We start from the raw sequence: 20,657 nt of genomic DNA on the forward strand, positions 1-20,657 counted from the left end.
CATACACAATAGCACATGGCACAGCACAAGCAGCATAAAAAATGAAAATTATCAGAAAAAGTTAGTTTTGTTGGGGAACGACCTAAGACTCAAAGAAGGAAGATTTAGGCACTACTAGAGCATCATTTTAGGAGGATTTTGAATATAAATTAGGCCTTCAAACTCTTGAGTAAGTTTTCTACCATTCTCATCCACCTTTTCATCTCATTTTCCTTGGGATTTGGAAGTGGGAGAATTTACTCTGAATGGATTAAGCCATGAGTCCATGTTTTAAAGGTTTTTATTGACTTTAAAAGATTGATTTAAGTTTCTTAACCTTAGATAAGTGGTAATATGAAGTTAAATTATTGTTTGTGAAAATTAGATCAAGGCCTAGCTTGATTATAGGGTTTTGAGGTGTGACAAGTTGAGATGTCAAGTGTTATGTTATGATAGAGTTAGAGGGAGGCTTGTTGGCATTGTGTGAGAAAATTGTAATCTTAACAAGCCTATTTGTTAAGAATATGAGTGAGAAGTGGAAAATTGAGATGTTATGGATAACTAATAGTACTTGTGTTAATTGAAAATTGACATATAGTACTTGTTAATGTAGATTGTGGTGTGGAAAAACGTTCCTTGATATAAGAAGAGATTTAGTACCACGGGTAACCCTTTTTAGTAACAAAAAGGTTAAAGTAACTAAATAATTTTCATTATTTATTACCTTGTATAAGTTATTCTTAAGTTGTTCTTGCATGATTTATTTTCTATATATGTATGAATTTTGTAAAAGTTAACTATTTTAGAAAATGAGTGGAGTATTGATTTGTAAAATGTCATGTTTTTGAAGTAAGTGGTAATATTTATTATATTGGTTTCGAAAGTGATTTATGCATGGTTAAGTGGAGATATGGCATATTAGAGGGTGGGAGGTCACCTTAGTAAACTTAGTGAAGATTAAGTTTATATAGCACTGCTAGCACCTTGGAACGCCAAGTGCAGCTCATATTTCTCCTTAGTGCCCAAAAAAGGATATTGTGTTGGAGGTTTACTCTCCTTAATACCTAGAAGGGTGCGGATCTAGATTTTATACTCCTTAGCCTCCGTAGGATGCGGTGTTGGAGTAACGACACCCCAATTACTTGTAATAGGGGGAACCAGTAGTCTAAAAGTGGTCTAGGACACCTTGGCCGGGTAGTCCTACCATGAATGGTGAACTTGGAGACTATACATATGGTTTAGTTTCATAAAATAGCCTACCAGTTTGGTCTGGAGTATTGGAATACCAGATGGTTAGTGATCATGCATGTAACTTATGGTGATTTTATATGGTGTGTTTATTATGCTTATTTATTGTAGATTATCTTAGTTACTGAGATTTTTATCTCACCTATGGTTATCATTTTATAAGTTCTATCACTGAGACTAAGCAAGGAAGGAATTAGGTAAGGGCTCGCATACTTGCTACATTATCATTGTAAAACTTGATTTTATTTTGAGTCATGTACATAAACTTATATGGATAATATTATATATTGTCAACTAAGAATGCATATCATTTTGATTGGTTACACTTATTTCATACTATGTTAATTTGTATTTTAGCCTAATATTGTATATGATATAAATATGTGGTGATTTTTATAGCGATGGGCTAAAATACTAATGCAAGTGTAAGGAATGTTTTATATATGTGGTGACAATGTATATGTGGTGTTGATTTTGTATTTTGGCCATATTAGGAAAAATTGGCATTAAGTGGTTGAATTTTATGTTTGGTATGCTTTATGTATTTGAATGCTCAATCAAATGTATTTTAGTCCATTGGACTTGGTTTAAGCCTCAAAATAGGTTAATGGTATAAGTTTTAAGTTTTTGGTACTTAGATGCTTGAAAATTGCTTTAAAAACTGACTTTTATATTTGAGGGTCTAAAATTCTCATACAGTGTCAAATTATAACAAAACTTGTACCAGTAGTTAGCTTATTGAATAAGCTTCACGTGAGCGCTTGAATCACTTCAATCAAACATCGAATACGAAAAGGGTACGCGTTCGAAGTTCATCTTAAAAAGCTGTCATGACAGCATTTTATTGTCATAAACACGTGCACTGTAATGCATTGTGTGCAAGCTATGGTGCATGGTACAACAGCCAAACCTGCCTTTCTGTTCTACATGCTACAGCACATAGACCACAAGCTACGGCGCATGTGCTAAAATACTTAAAAACATATTTTTGGCCCTGTTTTGAAGTATTTTGCTTCTCAAAACTTTTTCATGCTTCCCATACCTTTATAAATCATTAAGTTTAAGTGCAAACTATAAATTTGAAGGGTTTTTATGGGATCTCAAATATTTGGCAATTATTTCTAAAAGATTATTTATTTTAACCCTTATATCTATAATGTGAACTTAGGAGCAATCCTTGCTTCTAATTATGATTGTTTGTTGTGATTGTATGGTGAATTTTGGTAATGTTAAGGTAAACATTACACGATGCCAAGTCTTGAACTAAAAGCCTTTTTCATGTAAAGTACTACTTAAGACAACAACATTAAATTTGACTTAGGTATTTGCAAATGTGATAGAATGTAAAAGTGTTTAAACCCTAATAACTTTTTGCATATGGTTTCAAAATCCATTTTAAACTTCACAAATACGCATGAGATATAAAAGGTGGCCATACATACATGCAAATTAGGTCGAACTTGTCACATTGACAAGTCAACATAAAATGTTGATTTTTTAAACTTAGGTCCCAATGCAACTTTCAAGAACAAATATTTTGACCTAAATGAACCTAATACCAATAATCACATAAAATTTCAGATTTTCCCTCCAATTCCCAACAAAGTACTAACTGACCAAAATACTCCTAATATGCATAACTTCTCAAAACCCTAATTTAACACCAAAAATGCACATTTTAGGGTTTCTTACTATAAAATGTGGTCCTAATTGCCTAAGAAAAGTGTATAATAAATATGATCTATCAACAGTCCATGAGCAATAACATAGACATAGTATCTCAACAGCAATCAAAATCCATTAACAAAGTCAAGGAAAAATAAAAGACAATCAAACCACCATTAGAAAACACAAATCTAGAGTCCAAGTTTTTTTATAAAATAAACTTAGCTAGTGATATCACTTCCCTTAGTGCCAACGAAGGAAGCCCTAAGGTTGGACCTTTCTTACTTCTATTAGCTCCGATGATGTTTCTAAGTCTCGGTCCTTCATTTGCAATGTCACTACCTGACAACCTAGAGAAAGAAATTGGTGCAGATTTCAAGATTGAAAGAGGGAGATCCTGAAGTGTGATAAGTGTAGATGAGAGTGAACAATGGATGGGGTGATGAGCAATATCATGAGGCCACAAATGAGAGTGGGCGAAGCAAGATCCATTGGGTGACAAGTATAGAAATCGCCTTCTAATTCCTGGAAGGGATGCTCAATATTGGGAGTGAAGAGGGAAGGAGGAAGGTGGAGATGATGAGAGACATAAGGGAGAGAGAGGAGGTTGAGATGAATTTGAAGAGGGAGGGAAGGGGAGATGACACAAAGGGAGAGAGATGGGAGAGGGGGTTAATGATGAGGCAGAGAGAGAAAGGGTGAGGTGATGAGATGAAGACATGTGGCTACCAACTCATCAAATTTTTGGGTCCCACTTGTGCCACTTAATGTCCATTAACCTCTATTTAATGATAGGATAATAGAATTTTAAAAAAAAAATTTAAGGGCAAGAATGAACTAAAGAAGAGCTTAGGATATCAAGTGTCCCTAAAGGCATAGTTCAAAGGTAAAAATGCACTTTAACCCGTGTTGTTATGGAAATTATTCTTCTCAAGTTTATCATTCTAACATAGATATTATGTATATCTAGCTATATGTTTGATTTCATTTCTAGATTTGCTCTGTTTGCTTTGATCTAGTCTAAATAAAAGGCCTTAATGATGTGGCTGAATGGAGTCTAGATGAGTTGGTGATCTCCATATGTGACTTACAATATTAACGTTGATGTTGTTTTGTGATCAAATCATACATCAAAACATGTGGTATGCCTACTACAACATATAGATAGTAGAATAGAAACTAAAAGAGATAGGGAAAACTCTCACTTTAGGAAAATACTGAAATTATTATAATTGTATGTGTTACATACAAAAAAGCTTTTTATTTATACTATTTTGAATCGGCAACTAAGGGCCAACACATTAACACTTCAGTAGGTTTATGAGAGTTACAGGAAGTGTTTAGAAGTTTCTTTATTGGCAGATGGTATTATTGTGGAGTTATAGATGTCAATTCATGGAGAATTATATATAATGTACAAAACCATCATTAATAGTGAAAATTGTGGGGATATAATTTGACTAATAGGGCTTTTAGTATATGCTCAAAAATTGTTGGTTCATAGAAATGTAGATTCACTGACATTTTTATATATTAAGTTTTATTGATCTAAATCTAGTTCATAGTTTAAAAGACACTAAATTCAACATGGTTATATTCAATATGATAATATTTATTTTGACACACATGAGAGATTGTTGTAGTTTATACGTGAGTGTGTCAAAATAAAGTTCCACATTTCCCTTGAGAGGAGCTCCAAGTATATAAATAATGAGTGATTTTGGGCTAGTAAATGGGCTTGGAGGAGAGAAGTGTGCTCATGTGTGCACAACAGCTATAAAGCAAGGCAATCACAATTGAAAATATATAGCCTATTCCCCCTGCACATGTAGGAAGTGTAGTGGGCACTTTTGCAAAAACTATTTTGGGTTTAATTACAAAACAATTTTGTTTTTAAATATAACCTTCCAGAAGATCTGTCATTTTCAGTTTACCTATTTTAGTTTCAGGCTTGTGGAAAATGTTGAGATATTTAATTTAATTGGTTTTTGATCTACTATTTGAACTTCATTAAGTTTTATTTGAATATAATTTGTTAATCACGTTTTATTACAGAATGTCAAGGAATGTGTCCTGCATTAGAACCACCATCATTCCAACATTTGAAAACTGGAATTCCATAAAGCGTCTTTAATCTGGAAAAACCAATGCTTAATTTGCAATATATTAAAGTATTTTAATCGTGCTCAACTTTACGTTTTGTCCGAATTGTGGCCTAAGTAAGGCTTGCATGCAAGATGATCAAATTGCACCAACCTTGGAGTTCTTAGGCTATCTCTTCTCCTTTGTTATATTTTATTGTTGCTTCATCTATGATATTTGAGTTTTGTTCTGTAAATTTCTACTCTTCTTTACCTTGTTATTGTGCAAGAAAAGTCTGTTTAATCTTTGAGAGTTGCCGAGTTTTTACTAATATGTTGGATTAACTCTTAAGATAATGTTCTCAAGCACCTTAACTATACATCAAACTCACTACTACCAACAACTAGGCAACTTGGAATTAGCACTACAGCAAAAGCTAGTTACTGTTCACTAAGACGGTCAACAATGACATGTTTGGAGCCAAGTGAGACGGAAGGCTTGGCTGGAATTGTTCTGCTGGTGATATTGATATTACATAACTGCTAATTTCCATATAATGTTGAAACTTTCTTAAACAAAATAGGACCATTATTAGGGAAGTATACTGAGAACTCAGATTTAAATCTTTAAATATGACAAAAATGAGAAGTGTTCACTAGATTCCTGATGATGTGATAAAATATGCTCTTGCTTTTTTTTTTTTCAAGACATATTCGTACTTTGAATAAAAAAATCACACTAATATTATAGATAATAAAATAAAAATACTTGAATAATAATAATAATAATAATATTAGATTCTTTCATAGCTTCTTTTCAAAAATGGCCTCATGTTACTTCTTTTTTGTTAATAATATGATTTCAAAATCATGTCGGGCTATTAATAAGGCTGGGTCTATTAAAAAAAATTAAATCCTTAATATATGACAAATCAATGTTGATATCTTTACTAGAAGAGAGATATATTCATGTTTTTTTTTTGGACCAATAAGATATATTCATGTTTAATGTCATCGCATCCATTGAACAGGAGAATACATCTTTTGAACTTGAAAGCATTTAGGCTTTGATGAGCCCATTAAATCCAATTCATTAAAAACTTTTTACTTATTAAAAAAATGTTAAGAGAATAAATTCGCCAAAACATTTTTTAATCAAGAAAGAGGATAAGTATTAAATTTGTCATTACCTAATTAAAACTTTATATCAAGCACTATGATGACAGATTCCCACGTTATAAGTCAAGCAACTCTTTTTAATTGGTTACTAATATGCATGCTTGTGTGTGTGTATTCCATAATATACATTTTATAATGACTATGATGATAAGGTGGGCAATTTCATTTGATTCTTTCATATTTTTAGCATTGATTTGATATGTTTTTGTGTTTGATTTATTCAATATACTGTATAAAAATAAATCATTTTTCTTACGTCGTGAGTTAGGCTCAAAGATTATAAAAATAACATATTTTGACAAAATAGGTTTTTAGAAGTGATATTGCAACTTTTTATGAATTGAGTCCTCCATACAGATTATGAGAACCTAACATGGATTAGACAGATTTGTTAACTCTTTTAAGTTTTAATTATATTTATAAATTGAATTTGATATTAGTATATGCTTGTGATTAACATCTGAAGCATATATTGGCCTCATATAAACTTCAGCTTCTAGCCTTTCAAGCTGTTCAGGAGGATTTCTTCTTTTCAATGTTTAGTTTTCTGTTTAATTTTATAATGTTTATTTTGTGACTTAAATAGTTCCTTATATATAATTTATGTTTTGATTTATGTGTGTCTATATATATTGCTTCTTTTTAAAAAAAGCTTAAGATTGCTAATTACAGTTGATGATTAACCAGAGGATAATGACAATTAATTAGATGTCAGAACATATATTAATAAACTGATAAACTAAGGATATATTAGTAACAACCAGTAACCACTATTTTAATTGAAAAGATCAAAATTAGATCTAGATAGGTATTTAACCTTAAATCTGATAAATCCCAACTTCTTAGCATTGTCCATTTGTCCTTTTTTGATTTAATCAATCTTTTGTTTTTGTTTTTGGTGAAAACTAGGAGTATTTTCTGCTAAGAGAAAAGTCATCCCAGAAATGGAGGGTAAAAAAGTGGCTCCTTTCAACTATTTTTGCGCCATGTATGCACAAGTTTTAGTTAATTTACTTTGTCAATCTTCTTGATTGCATGTTTAATTTGAAATTAATCTGTGAATATGAAAAACAATTATATATCTAGTTCTTTTTTATATATATTAGAAAGGGTTGAGAGAAAAATTAATTTTGATCTTATTTATAGAGTACTTCACTATCTTTCTACCTTTATTAAATGCCAGAAAAATTTATTAAAAATTAGTATTTTTGCCTTTACTAATGATAAAGGTAGAAATTAAACTTGTTAAATTTTAAAATAGAATTAGTGAAATTTAAGGTTTTTTTTTAGTAAAATATGTTAAAAATAACTTATAAATGTGACAATATATTGTTTTATTCAGTTCTGCATATGACATGACAACTATTGCAACAACGGACTCTTTTATGCAGGTTTGTATGAACAATATGACATCTAATGATCAACACAGAAAAAAGGGAAAAAAATTGTGCATCTGAGACATTACAAAAAGCATTACAGACTATAACTGGTATTAGAGGCCTAATCCATGAAGAAATTACTATATCATTTGTTATGATCGAGCTCGCTGTAAAATAATTTCATTGCCGGACCATTTCAATGATGGAGAGAGCTATGGCGGACAACTGAAAAGTATCATTGTTTCTCTTCGTTAATGGTGAAACCACTCCTCTCTTTTCCTCGAACCCATCTTCACAGGTGGAAGACGCATCAAGAACAGAACTTACCTTGACGTTCGAATCTACATAACGCTTTCTCTTGTAATCTCCAATGGCTTCTTCAAGAGTCGTGATGGCATCTGAATACAGTTCCAAGCAATCCTTCAAGTATTCTCTGATATACCGATCTTTCGACCCCTTCGTGTTCTTCTTCTTCTTTGTCTTCTTCAAGAGGTGTTCAATGTAAACCCTAGATTCTGAGACGTTGGTTCTGATTAGATTCATGGAGATGAGGCCAAGATTAGTGAGGCTTGTGACGCTGTGGCTTCTGGGATCTGATTCTAAAGAAGAAATGCAGAAGTTGAGGCTTATGTTTGGATCAGACTCCGAACTTTTCTTGCAGGTTTCTTGAATGAGATGGTTGAACGATGTCGTGGCATTGAAGGAGAGGAAGAAGATAATGAAAAGGATCAGTAAAGAAAAGGAGGAGCGAATCGAACTCATCGTTGATGCCATTGAATTCTCCGCCAGGTATGGTGTATGTGCTCGTGAGTGCAGGTTTAGGAAGATATACAAGAATAAATAATATATATACATAGGGTGAAATCATATTTTCTTCCAATCAATATTATAAAATATTTTTAATTAAATTATACTCCAATAACTTAGTTAATTATCTTTAAAATTATACATGTTTTTTATGTTTACATTTATTTAATAAAGTGTTTCAATTAAAAAATTTTATTAGTTACCCTTCTAATTTAGGATATTAAAAAAACATCATTAATTATCCTTTGAAATGCCCAAAATGTCTTATATTTTTTAATATCATATTGAAAAAAAGATCTCTTAAATTTTTGAATGGAGGGAGTTGATTTTAATTTGTCTATCTTTTAAACTAACAAGCATTCTAATACTGAACAAAAAATAACTTATACATGAATTTAGATATAAAAATAAAGAAGAATATAAAATGTTGGCTCTTAAATTTTTTAATTATTAATTTATTTCCTGAACTTTGAATTAAAATAATTATTGTTATCATTTTATAAGAATTGCATTGTTATATGTCGAATTTCAAATACTAAATTGACAATTAAAAAAATTAGGTGCTAAAAGTTATAATTTTTCTGATATTTTGTATTATGTAATTAAGAAACCTAGCTTAATGACTTTTTTTAACCAAGTAATCATATATTAGATATTTTATATTTATTTTATCCTTAATTAAAAAAATCGTTGCTACTGGGTCCTTTAAATTTTACCATTAAGTGTCAAGTATCAATTATTCTTTCACTATGTCATATTGGCTAAAGCCCTGAATATCGGCGAACCCATAAGAAATTGACTCAGGTTGACCATGAGTCCCTGTTGCTTGGGCTGGCCCATTTTTATATATTTCAAAAATATATATAATTATTAATCTCTACAATTTTATTATATTTTATTATTGAATTATGTATTTTTTTAAATTTTTTAGATTTTTATAATTTTTTCATCCCCAGCATTAGTTCCTTTATTTTTAAATACATTTAGAAAAATAATTATTAAAACCGATAATTTAGGTAAATAGATTAATTCAAGTTTGACCTAAATAAGCTCAATCTCAACAAGCTCAATCTTCTTAAATAGCATTAATGACAAGCCCATCTAGAGCCTCTTGGAGCTTCAGCCTAACCAAATGTCTAAATTATCAAATTTTTATTCTTAAATTAACATTAATTTAATTTTTTACTTAAAATTTATTATATTTATTCTATAAAAAATATAAAATATATTTTTTCAAATATTTAAACGATGTAAAAAACCTCAAATTTTTTTCAAAAAGTATATGGGTTGTAAAATCTAAAAATTAATATTAAAATATATTTTAATATTATTTTAAGATATTTTATAGACTAAAAATAATAAAAATATGACACTATAAATATTTTAAAATTTTTAAAAATATATCTATAAGAATATACTTAAATAGACGGTATCTTAGTATAAGATGACTAAAACTTAAATAATTTATTAATATCTAGTATATTTTATAGATTGCTTTAAAATGTTTTTTTTTTTTTTGTATTTAGGTTATTGTTGTCAAGCTCTTGAATTGACTTTTTGAGTTTATCGCTTTAATATTTATAGTTTATAAAATTATACTAACTCACTTATAAACTCATACTAAATGTAAATTAAATTAAACTTGCAAGTTCACTCTTTAAGTGTATTGTTTTTATATTTTTAACTTATAAAATTATGTTAACTCGCTCGTAATCTCAAATTATATATAAACCTAGTTAAACTTGCTAAAATCATTAATTTTTTATTTAGTTGAGCATGTTATGTATATATTGTGTAGAACTTGATTCATAAAAGCAATGACACTTAATTTAAAGAAAAATAAACTCAAAAAAGCAAAAGCTAATATTGATAAAATAGAAAACAAGAAATACAAAAAATAAATTGTCCTATTTTTAAAATTTTTATTTTGAGTACGATAATCTATTAAACATATTTAATTTGAATGATGTATGTTTGAAATATATTAGCCAAAAAAATATTTGAAATATATTTAAATTAAATTATGATTATATTTTATATTTTAATTATTTAATTTTATATTTTTAATGATTATTTATTAATATAGATAAACTGTTATCAGTTTACTTATACTTATAAATTTGATAATTTTAATTTAGATATTAAGACCAAGCCCAAACTTAATTAGATTTGATCTAAATTAATTGTTCTAACAAGGATACAGCATTAATGATATTCAATTAGAGCATTAAGTGTATAAAGTAAAAAGCTTGACCCACAGTGATTAAAAATCTCTTTCCATCATTGATAAGTATTGTCGTTAGAATAGCTGTCAACATAAAGCAATCATTCTTTTTTCACCTCATGTTATTTCAAATTGCCAATTTATTATGTTTTAAACATATTAGAATTCTCATCAACGTTATTAGTTAACGTTAGATAATTTAACACTAATATTAGTGTCACATCATTGTCCTTCCAGACATATTTAAAAGTAGAGGAGTTAAAATTGTAGATGCAAAAAAACTAGAACGATTTAAAACATTTAAAAAAATATATAAGAATCAATAGTTATATTTTTTTCAATATTTAAATTTATATATTATGCTTGTGTTTACTAATTTATTCTTTCAACATTTAAATATCTTTTTTTTAATAATATATATATATATATATATATTCTTGGTTGATCTTTTTTAGATGAAAATTAAAAATTGAATGGTAAAATATTTTCAGTATGAAACCTAGACAATCAGGACATGGATTGGATGATAACGCGTTTGATTGCTTTTATGACAAGGGAATAGATTTTTTTTTTTTTCTATTAAACAATTGTTTTATCTTATTTTAAAATATTTGTGTTATGTTTTATTTTTATTTGTAGTTTATATGTTAAATTTGAACTTTTATACTTTATATTACCTCTATTAAAAAATATAAAACATTTTTTACTTTTTAAGATATAATCATTATTTTTTAAAATAAAATATCCCTATTAAATAAATTACTTTATATTTATTTTAGAATAAAATACCCTATTAAATAAGGGTGAATATAAAAAAATAGGGTTAATTTAAAAAAAATTATTGCTTTTATTAGTAGTGAGATTTGATTAAAAATATCTTATATTTTATAATGAAAAAAGTAAAACATTTGAGAATTAATTTGAATTTTTGTTGGGGGGCAGCAATTTCAAACTTAATCTTACTTAGATCATAACAACTTGAATCTAGTTTAGGGGGGAAAAAAAATGTACAGGGAAAGGGGCTTTCAGACTTCAACTCTATTATTAGAACTACTTTATTTGATGACGCTCTTGTAAATTATAGAAACATTATGACTTTTGATATGACTTGATTTTAATCTTTTTTTGCATGGTATTTTTACTTGGCCTTACATTAAAAAAAAAAACTTACCTCATAAAGACTGCCTGACCCATTTTCCACATCTACAGTATTGGCTATATATATTATTTTTATTTTATTTTACAACAAATTTTGACAATTTTATAATTTTATAATTTTTTTTATTTTCCACATCTAAATTATTGGTTGTTTTTTTTCCAACACTTCACTTATAAACTATGGCAACTTCTAAAGTTTTAATTCAATCTATTATACTTCTTTTATCTTAGATTGTAAGATGATTTTAGACAAAATTTCATATGCTAATAAATTTTATTATATACATTTAACAACCTTATTTTTTTTTAAATATAAATATAAATTTTTAAAAGTATTCTTTATTTAATATATTGAAGAGAAGGATCAACATAAATTAAATAGAAAGAGCAAAGGTAATATTAAAATAAGTTTATTTAATTAAACTTAATATTCTCAAAATGTTTTATATTTTGAGACGCCTAACCTTTTCTAAAAATAGTTTATAAATTGGGATTGAGGGAGTATACTATATTATAAATAAATTCTTTTAATTTAATTCTTCAAAGATTAATAGTTACTCCCTCCGTTAAAAAATATAAGATATTTTTTGAGGAGTTAGATGTTAAAAAATATAAGATATTTTTATTCTTTTAAGGTGTAATCATTACCTTTTTTTTTTAAGTATTCCTATTGATAAATTACTTTATATTTATTGTAAGGTGTTTAATAAGGATAAATATAAAAAGATATAATTAGTTTGAAAGTAGGTGATTACTTTATTAAGAGTAAGATTCGATTAAAAATGTCTTACACTTTTAAACAAATGGAGTAGTTCATAAATGAATTTTCTTCAACAATAAATAATCCTTCCGTTCTGATTAAAAAAAAAATGCTCCTTCCGTTTTTCAAAAGTAAAAAAAAAAATGCATTATTTTATTTTTATTTATAAGTAAAATCATAAACTTCAAAAGGTTTTTGTCATATTTTTCTTAAACTAACTCTCATAAAGTAAATTTTTATTTTTATTAAATAAATTTATTTTATTAATTACAAAAATAATTTTTTCCAAATTTTTAAATTTAAATATAATTATTACTTAATTAACATTTTAAAATGGTGTGAATCGATTATTTTTTTACCATATTTTGAAAATGAGAGAACATAAACGAGGGAGCATGCAACTGAAAGTCTCATGACTTACAATATTTTCAATATTTATTTGGTTTTTTTTTTTTTTTTTTTGCCAAAATTTGGATGTGTTAAGCTGAAGTTGTCAAAACTCCAAGTGGTCAACATTAAAAACCCACAAAACCCAGAGAAGCCCCCTTCACTCTCTGCTGCCTCCATTTGAAAATGCAGCGAAGTTGATAAGGTCACACCGAACCAAAGAAGTACAGAAAAATGGCGAATCTAAGGACTGCAATGGACTCCGCCTTCTGGGATCTCAACGTTTCTTCTCCTCAAACCATAGAGGGGTGTGCCAAGGCCGTTCCCGGCGACCCCTTTCCTATGGACGCCACCGTTTCAAGCAAAGCTCTTCGTATTCAGCAGTTCTCATTCTTCAGAAATGGCTTTCCTTTGGGGATAGTTCCTTCCCTCTCTCCCACTTCTCCTTCCCTCTCTCCCACTTCTCCAAAGAGCTTTGGTTCCTTTTCTCTTCAGTCTCTCGCACTTAAAATCTCCAATCATCCCTGGTAATTAATTCGCGTACAGTTTTTGTTTTCCTTTTTGAAAATCCTCGTTTCTGCTTCTGCTTTGAAGCTATAGTGATCTTTCCTTTCATTTTTATATTATTTTCCGCCTCTAATGTCGATTCTCAAGAAATTTAGAAATTGTTCCCGAGTCTCCTTTGGTAGGAAGAAGACAATCTTTACGTTCAGCTTGTTATTAATGGACCTGGTATTCTTTTTCAATTCGCTGTTAGCATATGCTTGGTAGGAGTACCAATGCGAAGTATGCACAGCAATGTTGGTTTACTGTGTCCAATACAAATTCATATTTCATTCTAAATTTCTAATCCAGCACAGTATAATCTTAATGCTTTTTTTTTTTTTTTTTTTGGGCGGGGGGATGAGGAGCCTGTGTGCATAACTGTTTTTTTTTTTTTTTTGTCATACTTTGATTTTGAATTCTGAATAGTTGCTTGCCAAATCACTAAGTGAATCATAGCAACCTTTTATGCCGTATTGGCTTCTTCACTGTTTATTGTCGCATTATAAAACCCCCTTTCCCGTTCGGCCTTGTTAACTCAGTTAGCAAAACTAAGCAATTTCATATTCAAGTCTTATTTTGTGCACCTGACTCCCTTATTTTTCAATGCCATGTTGCCAGAACCATCCCTTCATGTTGCTTTAAATTTGGTTTCATTGAAGAAAATTGAGACTTGCTATTTGATACGCTAGTTCTGTTTCTTTTTAAACTATCTCTAAAATTGATCTCCTAGGTCAAGTTGATTTCTGAACTTAAGCTATCCTGTTAAACTGACTTCTCAATTTTTTTAGTCCTCTCTATATCACTTTTTTCCTTGTATTATTTTGTGGATTGTGGTGCAAATTGTGTTTTTTACTTGTAGTTCTCTACACTATGGAAAAATTTCCTTATTGATATTAGTTGAATATTCATGAATTCTCTTGGTTTATTTTAACTTTTGAAATGATTTATGCAAGGTGAGTACTTGCATTCTACTTTCATCTTTTTCAATTATCAGTCCATGAACTTGTCCATGGCTTGCTTACAATGAATTATTAAAAGTACCATAAAATATAATATTTGCATGTAAATGTGAAGCTTGGTAGACTTCCTGGACTTTAGATTTCTGAACTTATGCTATAAGCTTATTCTTCATCAAGGTAATGGGTGCTATGAAAGTCAATGATCGTAGCTGTAGGTGACCATGAAAAAAAAAAATGTCGAGAGTCACAATGAGACTGAAACTTGCAATGAGCAGTTTAATGATATGTTGGAACCAATGGTATATAGCATCATTATAATATCTCAAGTCTTTAATGTTCTGATACATGCTTTCGCATAACAATTGTTAATATAGGTGGTTTGGGCTGATTGGACAGTTCCGTCCTGGGAAACTGTTTGCGGATATCAAAAATGAAATCTCCAATGCTGATGAGTTCGAGCTCTCCACACTCAAGGATGCTGCAAAGCATTTTATTGACAAGTCACTCTTTTCATTAGGATTATTCTCACAGATTTCTATTTCTGACTCAACATCTATTCTACTCTCCATGGAGGGGCATGGTGAGAAAAAAAGACGTCGCAAGAAAATGATGATCTTCCACCAGGCATGAATTTCAATTTCTTGTCTTTTTTTTTTAATTTAATTTCTTGTTTTGATGGTTGAATATACAAGGTTTCACATATTTTATCAATAGCTGATTATCATTTTTTTCTTGTTGATTTATTGATGATTTTCCTTCCTTTATGTGATAGTATTATGGTAATTACAAAAATAAAAAATATTTAAGTAATAATCTAGTATAGTTTCTAAAAGGCAATATTTTAATTGTATGTTGTACTAGAGTTAGCTTAAAAAACTGTAATTACCCTGCTATTTTGTGGGAGTTTTTGTGAGCAGACTTTACAAGGCAGTGAAGAAGTTAATTCAGATTGAAACTTAAATAAATTTGTCTTGAAATGTAAAAGTGGTCCTTAAAAGCAACTTCAAATTTTCAGAGGGGTTTATGAAGGAGAATTTCTCTGTTCTAAGAGAAGCTAGGAATTAAATAATTGACTAAGAAGATTACATATCAGAAAACCTAACAGCCTGAGCCTTCCTTTCAAAATAGCATGAAATCAAATTAACCATTTTCAGGCAAAAGGGCAACAACAAAATGGAATCATACAACAAAAAGAAAAAATCCAAATTTATTTAAGTTTCAATCTGAATTAACTTCTTCACTGCCTTGTAAAGTCTGCTCACAAAACAAATAGGACATATTTTGCTAAACATTAGCATCAATAGCACGGCTATCAAATTCTATACCACATTCTAAGAATATGCCCAACATTCAAGAAAGTATTCAAAAGGCCTTCCCTAGATAGTGGTTGAGCTTGAAAACAAATAGGACATATTTTGTTGATTTTCTTTCATCTGTTTTTCCCAGTATGTCCTATTTGTTTTCAAGCTCAACCACTATCTAGGGAAGGCCTTTTGAATACTTTCTTGAATATTGGGCATATTCTTACAATGTGGTATAGAATTTGGTAGCCGTGCTATTGATGCTAATGTTTAGCATATTTGGAATTTGGTTATGGTAGAACTTGAGTTTTTAAGTGTACATTTTGTCACTTGGATTAGTTATGATCCCTATCAGCTCTTTGCAATCATTACTTGCAATGATCATCCCTTGTTTTAAGGGATTCTCCTTCCCACATCTGTGGAGCATTTGGAAAGCATTATTGAATTGATAAGTTTGTCTTGTTATGTATAAATTCTGAGACCTCGTTGAGGATATTTTTGTATGTTTTTGGTCATTTCTTCGCTTGCAGGCTATGTTTGGTTGGAGGGGAGGGGAGGGGAGGTAAGGGGAGAGGAGGGGAGGGAGGGGGAGAAGGAGGAGGAAGGGAAGGGAGGGGGGGATCTCCCCAATTTGGGAACCTTTACAAACAAGGGGTCCAACCAAACACTACTGTAATGAAATTGTCTTCTAGGGAAAATTTACGAGCAAATTTGCAGTAATTGATATAAAATTTCCCTTTATATTAGTATAGATTGTTCATTTACAATTATATGAATTATTTCATGTTTACTACAAAATGTTGTTATAGAATTGCATGGCTTATCCTACTTTTCCCTTTGTTCGTTGCTTTGTTCATCCTATTATGGTGCTTGAGCATATTCTGAAACACCCAACTTATATGGTATACAGCTTCCTGATCATGATATCACATTGGAGGCTGCTTGGCCTCAACTGTTCATTGACCACAAAGGAAAATACTGGGATGTGCCTGTGTCCTTATCTCTTGATCTGTCATCCCTAAAGTCTGATTCTGGACTCCGGTACCGTGTTGGGATACATAAAAATGGTGGTGATCCTGAGGCAGTAAATGCCATAGATGGCAACTCCCCACTTTCATTGCTGCCGGGGTTGTGTGCTAAGGCTGCCTTGTCTTATGAGAAGATCAAGTACCTCTGGAGAGACAATGAGGCTGCAGAAAGTCTCAAGCAAGCAACAGATAAGGAAGCTACTTCTTATCCATATGACGTGCGTCTTATGGAACCCCAATCAGCATTATCTGGAATTATTGGTAATTTCTTTGAGACAAGAAACAGAATGTTCACATAGCTCTATATACTGCTTTTTTTTTTTTTTTTTTGGTTATTGGTATGCTTTATTTTGTTATTTGTAATTTAAAATGCTCTTTAAATGTGATTATACTATTTGTTTTTCCTCCTTCCTTTTTCAATATTTCTATATTGAGTTTAAAATTGAGGTTTAGACTGAATTACTTTGACCATATTAATCTCCAGAATGTTTCTTCGGAATAACTTTTGCACTTTGTAACGTTGCTGTGAAAAGTCAGATCAGACATGCTGGTTCTAGTTATAACTCTTTTCCCAAAGCATGTCTATGGCAGACACAATATTTAAAAAAACAAGAAATCAGTCTGAATAATTGCTTATTTACATGTAACACTAGTGGACAGTTTACAAGTATATGGTGCTCCATAAGAATGTTGATTTTGGATGGAAGAAGGAGCTGGCTGCACGTTGGCAATGTGTTTTTGCTGGGTTTTGATATCTCTGGTTTGAATGAAATGGTAGTTTCAATGAGATTTCATCTGTCCCATCTTGTGTAAGAAATATTCCCTCCGTCTTGATTTATAAGACACTTTTGAAAATATTAGACGTCTCAAAATATAATATACTTTGACAAGAATAAAATTTCATTAATGATATTTTTATAATATTATCCTTTCCATTATATTCTCTCTTTAATATTCCATCACAACTGGAGTATTAATTGGAGGGCATTTTTGGAAGTCTGTATTACTGTCCTGAAAAAAATATGATTCTAAGGTGTGTTTAATGAACTTTATTATTATGTGTAATCTTGTCTAAAAGTGTTTTGTAAATTGGGATGAAGGGAGTAGTTTTTTGTGATGTCATCCCCTGTGGATTCCATAATTCTTCCAAGATGTTTTACCCTCCCCCCCCCCCATTTGGTATACTTATTCACAAGTTCTTGGCCATTATGATATGCCTATTTTTGGCCCAAGAATAAAGATATGCCTATTTTTGTTGTGTTAATGGTTTGCAATACATTGTAGGTGGTGCCTGCACTGCCTGGATTTGGGATGGGAGTAGCTGTTCAAGCGTTGATTCAAGAGAAGATCTGGACAGTTCTAGACCAAGCAAGAGATCTCCATTGAATGCTGATTTATTTGGTTCAGTTTGCTATACTTTCCAGCACGGAAAATTTATAAATGATTATGGGGACTTGACAAGGTTAGATGCTCGCCTTGATATTTGTTCAGCTCCAGGCTTTGTCAAGAAGGTTCTGAATGGTTTCAGAAGTTCTGCTGATGTTAATGAACTTCCATCAGCCTCACCTCGGCTAAATTTAACCTTTCAACAGCAGGTATCTCCTTTGCTTAATTTAACCTAATCAGTAATTGCATATCATTTGACTCGAAAACCGTGATACTACATATATCCCGTGGAAGCATACATATCCATTTGTAGATCCAGTAAAAGAAAACTGAGCCACTCATATTTCTTGTAAAGGAGACCAATTGTTTATGATGTTCTTCCTCTGTCTTAAAGTATATGACATTTTTAGGGAAGATTGAGCATCCCAAAACATAAGACATTTTAACAAAAATAAGGTTTTAATAATATTTTTCCAATATCACCTTTCTTATTTATTCTCTCTCTCTAATATTCTTTCATAAATGGAGTATTAAGTGAAGGGTATTTTTGAAAGCTTGTTTTTGTTTTGAAGAAATAAAGTTGTAAAGTTTAATGAGTTTTATTGGTATATATGATTTGTCTAAAAAGTATTTTCTAATTTGGAATGGAGTATATAGTAAGAAACTGAGCTGCAAATCCGTTGACATCATGGGCTTGGTTAATTTTTTGAATTTGAAGGGGGAAAATATTCAATATTCAAACATGAATGCTAGTTAACTAACTGATGGCAGAGGAGGGGTGACTGTAGAACTGATTGCGTGCTGCTGATAATGATAATTAGAGGATAACCAAATTGGATCTTCTACATTTCATGCATTTGAAGAGAGAATTGAATAAGAGATGACAACTAGCTGTATATTTCACACCCTATCTTTATTTTTATCTTCTTTTCATGATATATATATATATAGGGAAAATACAACAGTAGACCCTTGTGCTTTGATTGCATTTTGTTTTTTTTGTCTCTATAGTTTTATTTTGTTGTTCTCAATTCCTTTACCTTGATAGGTCTGTGATGTCAATCCTTATAATTTTAAAATAAAGACCATAAGCTGGCACTGATGGAGTTGATTTTACTGTAACTATTAACTCCTTTGTTGACATGGTAAAAATATATTGATATGAAAATAAATTGACCAAGTATGATTGAAAATAAAAGGCAAGAGACGAAAAAAATCATTATTTTATATTTAGCTTAAAATTGGGGAGTGGAAGGCAATATTAAGTACTAATCAGCAAAAAAGGTTAACAAAGTTAAGCACACATCGGTAAAAATAACTCCACCAGTGTTAGTTTAGTCTTTATATGCTGCATTTTTAAAACTATCAGAATCAGTGTTGCAGACGGATTAAATTAAAGGAACTTAGAAATATGAAATAAAACTATAGAAACTAAAAATAAAACACAATTAAAGTACATGAACCTACTGTTGTATTGGGGAGAGGAAAGCAATATTAAGTACTAATCAGCAAAAAAGGTTAACAAAGTTAAGCACACATGAGTAAAAATAACTCCACTAGTGTTAGTTTATAGTCATTATATGCATTTTTAAAATTACAAGAATCAATGTTGCAGACGAATTAAATTAAAGGAACTGAGACTATGAAATAAAACTAAAGAAACTAAAAATAAAACACAATCAAAGTACATGAACCTACTGTTGTATTTCTCATACACACACACAATGTTGCTTTTTGTGCATTCAGTTTTGAAAATATAAAATATCTAAATTGGTTGACAACTGTTTCTCTAGGGGGCACTCTACCCTTACAGATATTCCAAATCTGTCATGTGGATCCTAATATGTAATTGATTGAGTTTAGTTGTGCTTCAGAAAGCAAAACAAATACAGCACAGCTCATGTGTCAATTTCCTATTCCTACTTGTAGGTTGCGGGGCCGATCGTCTTCCGGACGGATTCCAGAATATCCCTTGAATCTTTCTCTAAGATGTTCCAAATAGAGGATTATGTTTGCAGCTTGAGCTACTCCTTCAGGCTGTTGCAGTCTGGTAAGGTGGTTGCTTGGTACTCTCCAAAAAGGAAAGAAGGAATGTTTGAGTTGCGTCTATTTGAGTTTTAACGCACTTGTTGTAGTCCTGACTGCCGGCTCTTTTCAGGTAAGAATTTTGCAGGCTTCAGTTGAAAGTAGCCCATTTGTTTATTATTTAGCTTATGCACAGTTGTAGTGTGCTTGGTTAAGCTGAAACTCAACATCATTGATTGGTCAAGCCATAAGCGCTAATCATCATTAACTTCTCAAATGTGTGTCCATCCTTTCCAACTGAGTCTACATTTAAATATCCTTATGTATAATTCATCGGGTTCTTAATATATGCACTTATTAAAAAATGTTAGTTACATTCTTAAAATTGTTAAAAAAAATGTAACACTTCAATTTTACTCTTTTTGGCAATTAATAACTATAATAAATTGTTATTTAGAAGTTCAAACTGTAATAAATAAATAAGGGTATAATTAAAAAATAAAATTAATTACCTTAATTTTATCTTATATTAAGGATAAAAAAAA

The 20,657-nt window shown here is 30.3% G+C and overlaps 2 protein-coding genes across 2 annotated transcripts; one reads left to right on the forward strand and one right to left on the reverse strand.

Moving 5' to 3' along the window:
• Positions 1-7,588: 7,588 nt before the first annotated feature.
• LOC129290212 (putative invertase inhibitor) lies at positions 7,589-8,334 on the reverse strand. The gene has a single exon (XM_054926930.1). The coding sequence runs from the start codon at positions 8,303-8,305 to the stop codon at positions 7,712-7,714; it is 594 nt and encodes a 197-aa protein (XP_054782905.1). The 5' UTR covers positions 8,306-8,334; the 3' UTR covers positions 7,589-7,711.
• A 4,670-nt stretch (positions 8,335-13,004) lies between these two features.
• LOC129290562 (protein TRIGALACTOSYLDIACYLGLYCEROL 4, chloroplastic-like) lies at positions 13,005-20,389 on the forward strand. Its single transcript, XM_054927355.1, has 5 exons — positions 13,005-13,394; positions 14,747-14,996; positions 16,584-16,962; positions 17,986-18,296; positions 20,017-20,389. Exons 1-5 carry the CDS (start codon positions 13,102-13,104, stop codon positions 20,206-20,208), a joined length of 1,425 nt encoding a protein of 474 aa, XP_054783330.1. The 5' UTR covers positions 13,005-13,101; the 3' UTR covers positions 20,209-20,389.
• The last annotated feature ends 268 nt before the right edge of the window (positions 20,390-20,657 follow it).

The sequence above is a fragment of the Prosopis cineraria genome, unplaced genomic scaffold (assembly GCF_029017545.1).
Source record: "Prosopis cineraria cultivar Desert tree isolate PC_DT_omini unplaced genomic scaffold, ASM2901754v1 PC13, whole genome shotgun sequence".
NCBI classification, from domain to species: domain Eukaryota; kingdom Viridiplantae; phylum Streptophyta; class Magnoliopsida; order Fabales; family Fabaceae; genus Prosopis; species Prosopis cineraria.

What these genes read in the sequence shown, in the direction of transcription:
- LOC129290212 (XM_054926930.1), bottom strand. Translation starts at nt 8,305, where the DNA reads ATGGCATCAACGATGAGTTCGATTCGCTCCTCCTTTTCTTTACTGATC.
- LOC129290562 (XM_054927355.1), top strand. Translation starts at nt 13,102, where the DNA reads ATGGCGAATCTAAGGACTGCAATGGACTCCGCCTTCTGGGATCTCAAC. An exon ending in AAAATCTCCAATCATCCCTG is followed by an intron (nt 13,395 to 14,746) that starts GTAATTAATTCG and finishes TTGTTAATATAG; the next exon opens with GTGGTTTGGGCTGATTGGAC. An exon ending in AGCATTATCTGGAATTATTG is followed by an intron (nt 16,963 to 17,985) that starts GTAATTTCTTTG and finishes AATACATTGTAG; the next exon opens with GTGGTGCCTGCACTGCCTGG.